The sequence below is a fragment of the Trachurus trachurus genome, assembly GCF_905171665.1.
Source record: "Trachurus trachurus genome assembly, chromosome: 12".
Classification (NCBI taxonomy): Eukaryota; Metazoa; Chordata; class Actinopteri; order Carangiformes; family Carangidae; genus Trachurus; species Trachurus trachurus.
In genome coordinates this window covers 15,831,946-15,845,595 of record NC_139908.1, presented here as the reverse complement: position 1 = coordinate 15,845,595, position 13,650 = coordinate 15,831,946, and the positions used below count along the sequence as shown (strand labels likewise).

Below are 13,650 nucleotides of genomic sequence, written 5' to 3'. Positions count from 1 at the left end.
TATTATAAAAGAAAAAAAGCGGACGACTTATATTATCCCGTAAGCTGCCTGGATAAAAAACTTTTCTCTTTTTGGAATTACTTTGGAAGTCTGACAGAAACGGAAGATGATTTTTTTTTTCAACCGGTTACGGAAGAAAAGCGGAAGTGACGCAACAACCAGCTCTTCTGGTGAACCATGCTTGAATGGAGGTGACCTTAGTTATTATTATATAGTGAAGTAAATATAGTAGGCGACTGCTGTGAACAGAGCAGGTGCACGTCGCCAATCCCGTCCGGTTTAGATGCTTTTAAAGTTGGGTTCAACATTTCTGAAGAGTTTGTAAGTGAGCAGCACGAGCAGCAGAGATGGCAGAAGCACACCAGGCACGCGTGCAAAATGGGGTGGAAGAGATGGTCCAAAGCCTGGAGAGAGACCACATCCGTAAGATGCAGGTAGGTGTCTTTACCTGTGGACGCGTGAAATGTAACGTGCAGAGCTGCTTTGTGTGTCTACTACCTGTCTTGCTCTCTCTACCTACACCTGTCCACATCACGTGTCACGTTGTCTTGCTGCTGCAGGGTCGTATGTTCAAGTGCAGCGCGGAGTGCTGTGACCGCTCCACGGACTCCATGTCTCAGGTGCACCAGTGCATCGAGAGGTGTCACACTCCGCTGGCCACGGCTCAGGGACTGGTCACCGCAGAGCTGGAGAAGTTTCAGGTGAGAGACGTGACATTGTCCACGGTCACCACTGAGCAAACACTGCACCTGACAACACAACTGAGTATGTGGGATTAAAAAAAGTGGACGTTTTGCATAGTGTAGTAAAACAACATTTAATCCCTTCAGTAATAATGTTATGTCAGTGTGACATTAGTTATTAACATAACAGAGGTGGCATAACCACTGACTGACTACATTAACCCAAAACGGGGCTGGGCCCCTCTCAAAAAGCTCTTCAGCTTCCTAGGGCGTCCCATTTCACATAATGTAAATGCAAACCTTAATGTTTTTACTCTTGGGTTTGTAAAATAAATATGTGAATAAAATAAATTAATGAATGAGGGTGATACTTCTCTATATATTTCTCAATATACATATATCCCACAACCTTATGAACAATGTGTGGACACAATTTAAATACAGTTGTAATTCTAATCTTATAATCATGATTTGTAAGATTGAACAACTTATATTTATTCTCACTACATAGGTTGTATTGCTGTATTTCTCCTTATTGGCCTAAACCTTAAAGTCAGTACTGGTATTTTTGTTTCAGTTTAATTCAATTCAGATTTTTACAATCCAAGCTGAGCAATGTCCCTGAGGATAAATAATATTGAGGCTTGCAGCCAAATAAATCAATCAGTTTAATTTGTTTCAAGTTTAAAATTAGGCTTGAGAGCAAAAAACAAACAAACAAATATTAAGTCTGATACAGCTGCACCAACAACATTGCACATCAGCTCACAAGGGTTTTTTCTTGGAATTAAAGTGAAAAGAACAAAAACAATATAGTTCTGAGACACAGTACAAAAGCAAAACTCCCACGTGGAGATCAATATCATCACCTCATCCTTTTGCTTATGCATTTATAAAAAGCAATATACAAGGCCCACTCAAAGAAATAATTTTCCATGCTGTCATACATCTGATCCCACTTCTCAAAACGTTTTAAAACCGTTCTCGAAAAAAGAGATGTCTCCAAATTTCTGAGAAGGACGCGTCACCTGGCCCCAGTCCATAATGTTTGCAGAAACACGGATTAAATCTCGCTATGTCTTTGAAATAAAAATAAACATGTCCACTTCGACTTCTCCCTTCCTGTCTGTGTTGAGTCTAAAGTCCTTTTTTCTGTCCTCTTTGCCCCCGCCCCCACCCCAACTCCACCCTCCAGGACCGTCTGACCCGATGCACGATGCACTGCAACGACAAGGCAAAAGATCTTTTCGACTCGGGCGCCAAGGAGCCGGCCGTCCGATCGCTGATGGACCGCTGCGTGGGCAGTTGTGTGGACGATCACGTTCACCTGATCCCCAGCATGACCCGAAGGCTCAAAGAGAATTTGGACTCTATACAGCAGTGATGAAGGAGGGGGGGTGGGGGTGGGGAGGGGATGGCTGTAGCAATGTGGGGTTAGTCAACTGTTAGAGGGGCTGGAAACACATGAAAAGACATTTTACATAACATGAAGCAAGAGTTTTTGTTAAATGGCCGTGAGTGTGGGTTTGGGTGTTGTGGAGATTTCCACCTGCTCACTGTGAGATACGTTGTTGTACTGTGTGTGTGTGTGTGTGTAATCTACAAAGAGCCGGCTCCTTTGAGACCGAGAGCTGCAGGTTTTTGTCTTGTTAGATCATGCTTCATCTGCAACGAGAAATCCATCTCATGTCACATTGAGGCGTGTGAACAAGAAACATTTAACATACTCGATACAAATCTGAGTGTAGTATACACTTCATCATGCAGTGTGATTCAGATGTGTGTTATTTATGCATCATTTTGAATGTGCATTGCTTGTCGCCATCAGCAGCCCCCTCATCTTCATTGCTTTTTTTTTTTTTGTAATTTTACTGTGAATCATGCTGTTATTGTCTTACCTCCCACAATGAGACGTGTTTATATAACTGAATTACTGAAGTACTGTAGATGTAACTGGGTTTGGACTGTATTACTTGCATAATATCGACAACATGAGGTCTTGTAATAATAAACACCAGTGATACTTTCATTCCATGTATTTTTAATGACTGCAAGAGAATATTCTCAATTATATACAAGAAAAAGTACAACAGAGGCCAAACTGTATGATGACTTCAGGAACAAAAACACAGGAAGATGTAAACATGTTGTTGACCTGATATAAATCCCACAAACATTTCATTGATCCAAATCTGACGTAGTGTTGGTGTTCTTTAGGAAAATGTTGTAATTATACAGCCTGTCTGCTGAAGAGGGCAAGGACTGAACAGTGGATCAGTAAAACAAAGCATACTGCGTCGAACCTGAGAATAAGAGACACACAGTTGATACAGTGAAATTATTTCTATCAATATTGTAGGAACCAAAGATTTAGTTATAAAGCCAGTTATCAACAGGAGTGAGTGGGATGTGGAGCTATAGACGATTTACATTTTATCAATATGGAATAACAAGTGTCCTCTCTCAACTCACGTAGTAGATAGGATTGATTTTTGTTTTCTTTTTACCTTGTGAGAAACTTTATTAAGGGAAATAACTGGAGTATTACACTGAAACTTTACTGCAGAGGCCAGAAGAGACTCTGGAGAGGAGCCAGCTGAAAACACAAGTCGTACCACCTACACACTGATCTTTGAACCTCTGTGACGGGAAGGCACTGCAAACAACATCCAATCCAACTGTTTAAACTTCTTACATAATTTAATTCATGTCTTATGGAAACTTGTCTTATAGTGCCTCATAGTCAGCGAGAGAGAGAGAATTTCTAATTTGCTAGTATTAAATCTGCAAATTTCCACCACCTGTGGTTCTTTATCTGATGAATGAAAAATGACACAAGTATGCAACAGGAGGTTTACGATTAGAGAATTAATCATCGTTTCAAAGTAATAATTACAAGCAGTGGGAGTAATCTGAGTGCTCTATATGAGATCAGACTATCACAGATCATCACCGACAATATTGGAATAAAACAACAGGTCAGCTCTGTGAAAAATGAGTCTGTATGTTATTTTCCAATTAATGTTACCAAGCACTAAATCAGACCTGGTCCTGGGTGACAGGAGAAATAGTAGCACCAAGGGTTACATTACTCTGTTGAAATTCATTTACAGCCTTGTGGTCGTATTATACCTCCACCAAAACCAGTCAGGTCTCGGGAGGTACGGTCAACACCCCCCCCTCCCCATCTGTTTCCTAAGTTACAGAGTTGAAAAATGACCAGGAAAGTGTTTTTGCAGAACATCATGATGTCATAGTGAAGCTGACCTTTGACTGTGATTAAACCATGTTCACAGGAAGAGGTCACCATATCCTTGATCTTTGACTATCAATTGTTTCTTGTCAGTTCATCCTTGAATCTGAAATTTCCCCATGCCATGACCGAGGCGCTGTGTTAATGAGAATGTAGCGCAGGGACGGACGGACACTCGCGAAACATTTTTAAAAAGTGTCAATATCCATCAGTTCATTAGCTACAAATGCATTAATACAGAATCAACTGAGCTGCTGCAGTACAGACTGATCGTGTGATAGCACCACAGCCCATGTGCATGGGCAGGTTTATTGGCAGTTGATTGAATCGTGTACATGTTTTCCTTTGCAAAAATAAATCCATACAAATACAAATGAAGTAAAAAATAAATAAAGGCCAAATAAAAAAAATCCTTTAACGTTTTAAGTTGTTGACAGCAACAGTTGCAGGTATACAGTCACACTGACTGGGATGAATTACAAGTTGCTTTACAAGTCTGAAAACACCCATATTTAATAGATTTCAAAACAACATGAGGCAATACATTTCCAAAATTGCCACACAAATTTTTCGTAACATAAAAAACACAAGACTGCAAAAGTACTTCATGTGGTGAAGGAGCAGTCTGTTACAATACAAAGTTGATATAATGAAATGAACCAAACTGGAAATGAATAGCTGGGGGTATTTATAGTATGCAGTGAACATCTGAGAGCTGGTGTCAGTCATGGGTTTTCTCACTGTGTAAACTGTGTAAATGAGGCAAAACATCTTCAGACTCCTGAAGCCTTGTGTCTCCTGAAGACAGGTTATTGGTTATTGGGTGAAGTCTGGCTTTCTCACCTCACAATGCTGGTTTTGAGGTTAGGATTTTAGGTCCGTTGTGTCCTCGGGAAGGAGAGCTGCTGTTTTCTCTGGATAACACTGTAGAGCTGGTGAGATTTCCAGTATGAAAGCCTTCACAGAAGTTGCACTGGTGTAGAAAAGCGTGCAGACAAGCCCCGACTTAAGACTGAGACCCCCAAAGTGGGATTAACACAGGGACCCAGTGGAGTTACAGAGAAGGGAAAACAGACACGGTAAAAGCGAGATTTTCAGCCCGTCAGTTGGATGTGTGGGTGGATGCTCTGTCTTCAGCTGCGCTTCATCCACACCTGTTGGTGTGCAACTTTTTTCATGTAGCAGCAAAGGTGAGGGAGTGTAGGCAAATACGAGGCTGGGTGTCTATCAGCAGCAGGTGATATAGATGCAAATCTTTTTTTTTTCTAAGTGCTGGCAGAGTTGAGTGTTCGACAACACCACACAGTAAATAACAGGCCTGGAACTTCCCATACAAGTCGGTGCAGCAGCTGCTCTTCTCACACCGATGATTATAGTTTTTTTCACCATTAACTTCAATTATCTTTGCGATGCAGTTAATCAGGGGACCTGTGACAGTCCGCTGACCTCTGTGTGATGGAAAAATGACAATCTGTTGAGTCGTCTTTCGTCTTGTGTCACGTGGGTTCACATTCGGAGACATCCAAACATTCCTGATAACCGAGAGTGGGATCTGGTTTCCAGTTAATCTTGTGGAAGTCGCTGGGTTTGAGGTTTTGCTCTGCGGTGTGATGTTCAGTTTCACCCCTTTGGTGATGATCCCACATTCCAGGATGATAAACGCTCCCACACACTCACACTCACACACACACACAACACACCCAGTGGTTACATCATCTGGACATTCAACTTTAAAGTTCTGGACTTAAAGCAGATCCCCCCCCCCTTATTTTCACTGGAGGTTTCTCGATGAATGGCTCAACATCTCAGTCATCACAGTTCATGACAGAGATCCAAGTACAAGTGAAGCTGCTCTGAAGGCAAAGAGTGGCCTGATCCTTCCTGGCCACCGTGATGCGTCTCTGTCATACTGGAAACTCCATGTATATGTAACTCAGGATGTACCAGAAAACTTGAATACATAGATACAAAAACATTTTTCCCATCAAACCTCACCGAGTTACACAGCATGCAGACGATATGTCCAATGTGGAAATGGTGTTAAATATGGCAGTGGATTGTACATACAAGCTTGTGTCAGTGTCTCGCCGTCGCCAAAGGAATGCTTAACAGGTGGGACAGGCATCAAGACGACACACCGCGGGAAGTGCTGTCTTGTTCTGAGGAATCTGGACGGATGTCCGATGTCTGAGGAGACGTATACAGGAAGTTACAGCACACGTAGAGGGGGAATGATAACAAGCGGCTGTCCAGGTTCATCACCACGTACTCCTGAGTGATCGAAGGCAAAAGAAGAGCAATGAGAAAGTCTGCGAGGTAAATGAAAATGGATCCATTTTACATCTCTATCTGAGCAGTGCTCACTGACCTGGTCTTTCTCCAGGGTGAGAAGCTGGTAACCTGTTGAACGACTGCACACCAGTTTCCCACGGCTATCGAAAGAGGCTAGACGTAACCTGGACAAATATTAAACAAAGTTAGTTTCAGTGTTTCTCAAACCAAAAGCTGCTGATAAATACACACTGCTCTTATACAAATAGTTGAACATTTTCTATTGACTTTCTTGCTGGGGACTAGTGGAATAGCTTGCCGGAGGATCTCAAACAAAGCAAAAACATAACACAGTATAAAAAGAAATTAAAACATAGTAAAGCTATAAGATTTCTTTTTTTTGGGGGGGGGGGGGGGGGGGCTTTTATTGCCTTTAATTGATAGTGCAGTCGAGAGAGAGACAGGAAATGGGAGGCAGAGAGTGGGGGAATATCACGCAGGAAAGGGCCGTCCGACGCGGGACTCGAACCGGGGCCGCCTGCACTGAGGACTGAGCCTCAACATGGGGCGGCAGCTCTACCCAGTGAGCTAAACGCCGCCCCAAAGCTATAAGATTTCTGCCACTTTCTGTTACACTGAAACCATAGAGCTCCAAAGGTTTAACTGAAATAAAGAATTAAAGGGTTGGCACTTATAAGCTGGATAGCTTCAGCTTACACCTTTTCGATCAATGTAACATTTATGAATTAAGTTTGATTAATGAATGCATTATTGAATGTTGATTGATTGATGACTGATGCCTGACTGTAACAATTTGTGCACAAGATCGAATAAACTACTACTACTACTTATTAAACCTATAAGATAATTAAAACTGATGCACCAAAAATGGAGGATTGGGTAGAGGTAATGCTCAATATTTATAGAATGGAGAAGCTGACTTTCTCAGCTAGACTAAAAACAGATACTGTTAAAATTTACTGGGAAAACTGGGTTAATTTTGTGTCTCCATTGAGAGCAGACTTTGTGCAGTAAGGACACTGTGTATGGTAGATTGTTGATCCCCCTGGTTCAGGCTACAAACTCGTTCATTGTTCATATGTTTATTTGTTATGTTTACCCTCCAAGAGGAGAAAGGGGACAATGCAAGAGAGGTGTGAAAATAAGGATAGGAGTGAAAAAGTGTTTCTTTTTTCTTCACATTTACTCTACTGTAACTTTATTTGAGAATTTATGTCTATGTATGTCTCTGCTCCCCGGTGGAGAAGTATAGGAATGATTTATACTGTTGGAAAATTGTATATGTAAAATGTTGAGGTAATATTGATATGTGGAATCAATAAAAAAAGTTAATTACAAAAACCCCCCCCAAAAAACTATAAGATAATTGTGAAGCCATCAGTCGCAGCTAACGTAGCTTAGCATGATCATCTTTTATTCCATGTTTGAAACTGACTGATATGACTGTCAGTTATATCCATGCTTTACTTTAGGTATATTGACTGTTCAAAGGTGAACCACACCACTGACCTGTATGCCAAATGCCTCCGAGGTTGCAGGCTCACAGCGCCCCCACATGGCTGACTCAGGGTATTCCTTTTGAAGACGATGAAGCGGTTTGTGTAGGTCACCAACAGGTCAAAACCAAAGTTGAAGCCTGTCCACCGCCAGCAGTACTGAGGAGAGGAGAATATCACGTTTTTGTTCTGTAGCAGCTGAACTAGATCAAAGTGTACGAGACCAAAGGTAACTGTGACGGCGAGGCTGTCTGACTCACATCTCCATCTTTCGTCAGCTTCCTTCCACACCTCATGCTGCTCAGCTCAAACTCCTCTTTGTTCGCCTCCTGGGGACTAAGGTCAGACAGGTGACGTTGACATCACACAACCTCTGTAGTTACATCAACAAACCGCAGCAGTTAAAATGAATCCATCGACTCATTATGACACAGATACTCACCCGTTGTCATTGTCAAACTCTGTACGGAGCATGGCAAACCACTGGTTTTTGTACACTGACGTCAGCCAGTCTGGAATATGAAAATGTTTACAGTGTATTGGTACTTATGGAATTGAAACTGTCTTTATTAGCAGAGCATAAAGATGAAATGATTTAATGCAAATTCAAATCTTACCTGGGGGTAAAATGTTATCTCTCTCCAGGATGCGTGCAGATGCCAGGTCGTTGATGATGTACTGGAGGCGAACGTATTTGAACACCGAACGAAAAGCTGCACCTTCATCTGTGTCCAAGAAGGGCTCTCTCTCACACAGGTCTGTAGAACAAGGCCAGGGTAAGATATCTGTTTGTGGCTATCAACAAAACAAAACCATTTATATGAGGACAGTTCTTTCAGAAGACGTGGTTTTAACAGTACCGGTCCTGCGTTTGCAGAGCCAGGCGTCAGCGTCAGCCAGAAGCTGCTTGATGGGGCCGTCCCAGGACGGGTTGATCTGCAGAAACATCCACTACACAGAGAGAGAGAGAGAAATATTAGACAAGTGTTTTTATACAGTGAGTTCATATGAGTTAATATATAAAACCCTTCTTTTTACCTTTTTCAGAGCTGTGTATACATCCATCTCCACCTGCATGACGAACAGGTCTGAGGACTGAATGAGCAGCTCCATCACCTCCGCTCTGTAAATGTAGTGCAGAAACAAATGTTAGTACTGTTTTTACAGTGGGGATTGAGATGTACACTAAAGTTTGGACACACCTTCTCATTCAATGTTTTTCCTTTGTTTTCATTACTTTACATTGTAGATTCAAACTGAAGACATCAAAACTGTGAAGGAACTCGAATGGAACTATGTGGTAAACAAAAGAGCAGAATTTTATATGAGTTTTAGCTTTGATGACAGCTTTTTGCACACTTTTGATTCTGTCATCAGCCTCATGAGGTCGTCACCTAGAATAGTTTCCCAACAGTTTTGAAGGAGTTCCCAGAGGTGCTGAACTCTTGTTGGCTGCTTTGTCTTCACTCTGTGGTTCATCTCATCCCAAAACCATCTCAGCTTGGTTTAGGTCAGGTGACAGCTAACACTTTTGTTTTAATCAACACTTTTGTGTTTACTATATAACTCCATATGTGTTCCTTCATAGTTTTGATGTCCTAAGTATAAAATCTACAATGCAGAAAGTAATAAAAGATAAAGGCAGGCTATTGGAAGAGAAGGCGTGTCCAAAATTTTGACTGGTAGTGTAAGTGTTGTCACACAGTAACCATTTCTTTTCATTGAACGATTTCAGAAAACTGTATGAATGAATGTAAAAACCAAAGAATTCGTGAACGGAGCACAAACCCAAGTTCCTTCATCAGGTCGACATTTTGGTGGGTCATCAGGTTGTTCAGAAGCCACTCAAGACACCTGCACAAACAAATAAAAAGTATTACTACCTTACTTGTCAATTTTTGGTGATTTGAAATAAGTTAGATTAATTAAAATCTGACTTTTTCATGACTGAATCCAGGCCGTAGATACTGGCACAGGCGTAGTAGCCGCACACAGTCTTTGCACTGATGTTTTCCTTCATGGTCTCTCCACACTGCTGGATCAAACCATCCTGTCGACAACAAAGAGGCACGAGACCTGATTTGGTTTTGAATCATCATGTGATTGAATTTACACAAAATCGGTTTATACATTTGTGACAACTGCTGACTTCTATCAATTTACTGACCAGCTGTAGCATACAAGCTGCCGCAAGAATACTGACGACTCTGCTGGGCTTGATCAGGACGTCGTCGCGGTACAGGGATCCAAATACGACCTGTAGGGCTACACACATAAAGCAGCGTAAAGCGATCGGTAAAATATATTTTAATTAACAAACACAGTCAACTGCTGGTTTCTGTGATGTTAAGTGCTCGCACCTTCAGTGTCAATGTTTTGGTCCGGGATCTCCAGGTTGATTTCCATCATGTTGGACTCCTTCCATGAGCCGCTGAACATACTGGAGAAATATCCTGACTGTTGTGAAGTACAAAAGAGACGAGGAATAAGTTGAAAATGATAAAGATAACCTACGTATAAGAATATATCTTAGATGGTTTGTGTTATTATACGTTACCTGGCACAGATAAACTTTGTGGAGGTTCCACTCTTGTCCCAGAGCGGAGATTCGAATGTCACTGTTTTCACCATTCAGGAACAAGGTTTGATAAATGTACCGTGACGTGCTTTTCAGTTTCTTCCTGCAAACCCAGACAAAAAGCAGAGAAAGGACAGAAACCAGGGTTAGATCAAAGAAAACTGATAACTGAAAGACATTTCACAGTGAGCTGATCACAGGCTCTTTGACTGGACTTGCCTGCGAGGTGTATCTAGTAAGGCGTCGTCCTCCTCCTGTTCACTGTCACAGTCACACTGGGCATTTCTTTTCCTCTTCTTACACTCACAGCCGTGTTTGCGGCTCGTACTCGTGCCCTCTGCGACTTCCTCGGGGCCCTGAGAGGGCGACTGGAACCTGCTGCCCAAACTTCCCATCTCCACCTTCTCATAGAAAGACACACGAAGAAAACAAAGCCACTGTCAGAAACAAACAGGCCAACTGTCTTGAAACGTCGCTATGTAAATCAATGTATTGATGAGAGCACAGTCCGTGAGGGACTTTGGATTTTACAGTGTTGTAGTGTAGCCTGTGTTGGAGTTTTTTGTTACTCTCACTTACAGTGGATTTACCTGATTTCAATGAACAGATCACAGTAGCTCATATTCATAATGACGGCTTCAAACTATATGCTTTTACACACCAGAATCCTAAAATATTTAGTTTATAATAACATGACACTTTTAGTGAGTGTGTGTATCCAGCAAATAGTTGGCATTTCGTTTGACAAATCGCTTACATGATTGATTACCATTGTTTAATTATGTTGCTAATTATCTGTTCATGGGCTAATTGACAATTTCAACTCACACATCTTTAATAAAACTCCATTACAACTTAGCAACACGACTATTATGCTTTTCATTTAGTCGATTTGGCGTCTCCCACTATCAACACGAATACGAAGTCCTTCATTAAAAATGATATTATCTAGTTCAGTGTTCAAAAAAACAAAAATGTCATTGGATCATATTTGATTTTTGGATGTGGTGCTGACTGTAGTAAAAGGTCAAATGTAGCGCCAGAGGCTTTGAGATCTGTCCAGTTGCACACTTTATATCTGTAAGGCCACAGGGAGGCAACAAAACAAAACCTGAACCAAGTTTCTATAGCTACACTAATGCTCATACAAAAGTCTCCCTCCCTGCTCATCTGCAACATCTGCAAACCACATGTGGAGTCTGTTAAAGAAAAAACAAAAACGGGCTGCGATAACTCACCTGACGACCAGCACGGGGCAGGCTGAGGCAGAGGAGGTGTTAAGGTGATTTTGGACGGTAAACAGAGGCTGATAATCTCCCAGACAGACAGACAGAGAGAGAGAGAGACAGTCGGACAAACCAGCCGAGCAGGAGCTAACCTCAGAGCTAGCTTAGCTGCCGCCGGATTCACAGACAAAAAAAACACGTCTAGAAACAGTAACAGCGCGACTTCTGACCAGCTGCCCCTCCACACGAGCCTCCAGACGGAAAACGCCCCTTTGGCTCCGGTTACATTTTCTCTAAATTGGCGTTTGATGTAAATACAGGAGTAGGTGATGGTGTGTAGCCTGAACTCTGCTGTAGCTGCTTTTGTTATTCTTCTCCTTCTTCTTCTCTCGCTGGTTGCTGGGCTGCCTACTACGTCACACGCCGCTGCTCCGCTCAACGGCGCCGCCTCCCGCGAGACCGGAGGATTACACCTGTCCGGAAACTACAGCAAATCCTGACTTTATTTTCAGAGATGGACAAAGTAGTCTACTCGACCCCAGTACTTGAGTAAGAGTACAAATACTACTGGTCAAAATTTACTCCGTTACAAGTAAAAGTAGCTCAGTCGACATGTTACTCAAGTAAGAGTAAAAAAGTATTTTTAAAGTAGCCTACATGCTTTTAAATTTACTTTAAGTAAAAGTAAGAGTAAATCTCTTATTTTTCACATCAATGAATTACTCTAATTTTTTCTAAATGAATTTAAGGACCTTTTAACCCTTGTTTCTGAAAATTAACTTTTTGAAACCACCTGCACTGATGTGCTTGCTTTTAGGGTTAGGGTTTCCTTCTTTGACAAACACAGCTTGTGTCCAATAGTATTTTAGAAAAAAAAAAAGAGCAGACCTGAAAGTAACGAGTACTTTTCAGCCTTCCTAGAAATTAACTCGAGTAAAAGTAAAAATATTTGTCTTGGAAATGTATTCAAGTAAGAGTAATAAGTACCAAAGAAATCTAATACTCAAGTAGGCTAAAGTACAAATCCTCTGGATATGTAAGCTACTTAAGTACAGTACTCAAGTAAATTTACTCTGTTACTGTCCACCACTGATTAAGTCAACCTTTTAAATCTAATGTATTTACTTTACTTTAAGTTTATGTATTTTATATTAAGCCTATTTATTTATTTTTCTCTGTTTATTTGATGTTTGTTTATTTTATTTCATCCTCTTATATCTTATGTTTTGTATATTCATTTTTGAATCAAGGTTTCATCTCTTCAGTATGGTGTCTGTTCTTGTTGAAAAAGAAAAAAAAAGTTGTGACTGTTAGCTGTGCAAATATAAAATGTTATCATAAGAGAAAAAAAAACTTGACTTTATTTTCAAAGGATAGCCCCTTGAGATGTGCCATCTCATTTTCGAGGGGATCCTTATTACCAACAAAAATACAAAAACAAGAGTTCAGTCATCAATGGTACAAAATCATAATAGAAAGTGAACACAAAACACACACACACCAGCAAAAATTACACGTCAAAATCAGAGAAATCCTCTGCAATAATACATGTGGGCCTGTGTACACATATGCACACATACGTACTTATACATGCACATACAGTATACATACACACATGCCTACCTATACTCACAAATAAATAAAGTAACAGGAGGAGGACCAGTTTAGATAAACTAAATCCTCGAAAGAAAACCTACCACCATCTGTTTATTTATTTGATTCAATATAAACTTTTAAATCAGATATTAATCATCAAATAAAATAGGCTCATATTTGAGAACTTGATGACTATAATCCGACACATTAGCCAACAGTGCTGAACCCTGCTGACCGGAGTGTCTGGCTCCTCCTCAGTACAAAGGGCACTTCCAAATCAACACAATATTAAGCCATACGTAATTGTATTCAAAGGCTTTTGCTCAGTACAGACTTCTATTACTACTATACTCAATTTCATGTGAAGTGACGCTGATTATTGAACCATTTTGAACTCAGAAATAATTTTATAATTTTATAATTTGGTACTTAAACTTGTAAACATGGCTTTTTTTTTCATTTAACCACACAATGTAGCAGCTAAGCATGCCAAGAATCATACTTAAAATGGAGTGTGCCAATATGC

The 13,650-nt window shown here is 40.8% G+C and overlaps 2 protein-coding genes across 2 annotated transcripts; one reads left to right on the top strand and one right to left on the bottom strand.

The window, feature by feature from the left end:
- Positions 1-190: 190 nt before the first annotated feature.
- fam136a (family with sequence similarity 136 member A) lies at positions 191-2,712 on the top strand. The gene is made up of 3 exons (XM_083983869.1): positions 191-434; positions 561-701; positions 1,879-2,712. The coding sequence occupies exons 1-3, from the start codon at positions 348-350 to the stop codon at positions 2,065-2,067; spliced, it is 417 nt and encodes a 138-aa protein (XP_083839995.1). The 5' UTR covers positions 191-347; the 3' UTR covers positions 2,068-2,712.
- On the bottom strand, positions 2,708-11,969 carry gmcl1 (germ cell-less, spermatogenesis associated). The gene is made up of 15 exons (XM_083983868.1): positions 11,541-11,969; positions 10,518-10,703; positions 10,282-10,401; positions 10,085-10,181; positions 9,892-9,989; positions 9,662-9,774; positions 9,513-9,578; positions 8,763-8,847; positions 8,585-8,675; positions 8,342-8,482; positions 8,167-8,236; positions 7,985-8,060; positions 7,738-7,883; positions 6,305-6,392; positions 2,708-6,207 (listed from the first exon to the last, which is right to left on the bottom strand). Exons 2-15 carry the CDS (start codon positions 10,695-10,697, stop codon positions 6,061-6,063), a joined length of 1,518 nt encoding a protein of 505 aa, XP_083839994.1. The 5' UTR covers positions 10,698-10,703; positions 11,541-11,969; the 3' UTR covers positions 2,708-6,060.
- Between the last annotated feature and the right edge of the window lie 1,681 nt (positions 11,970-13,650).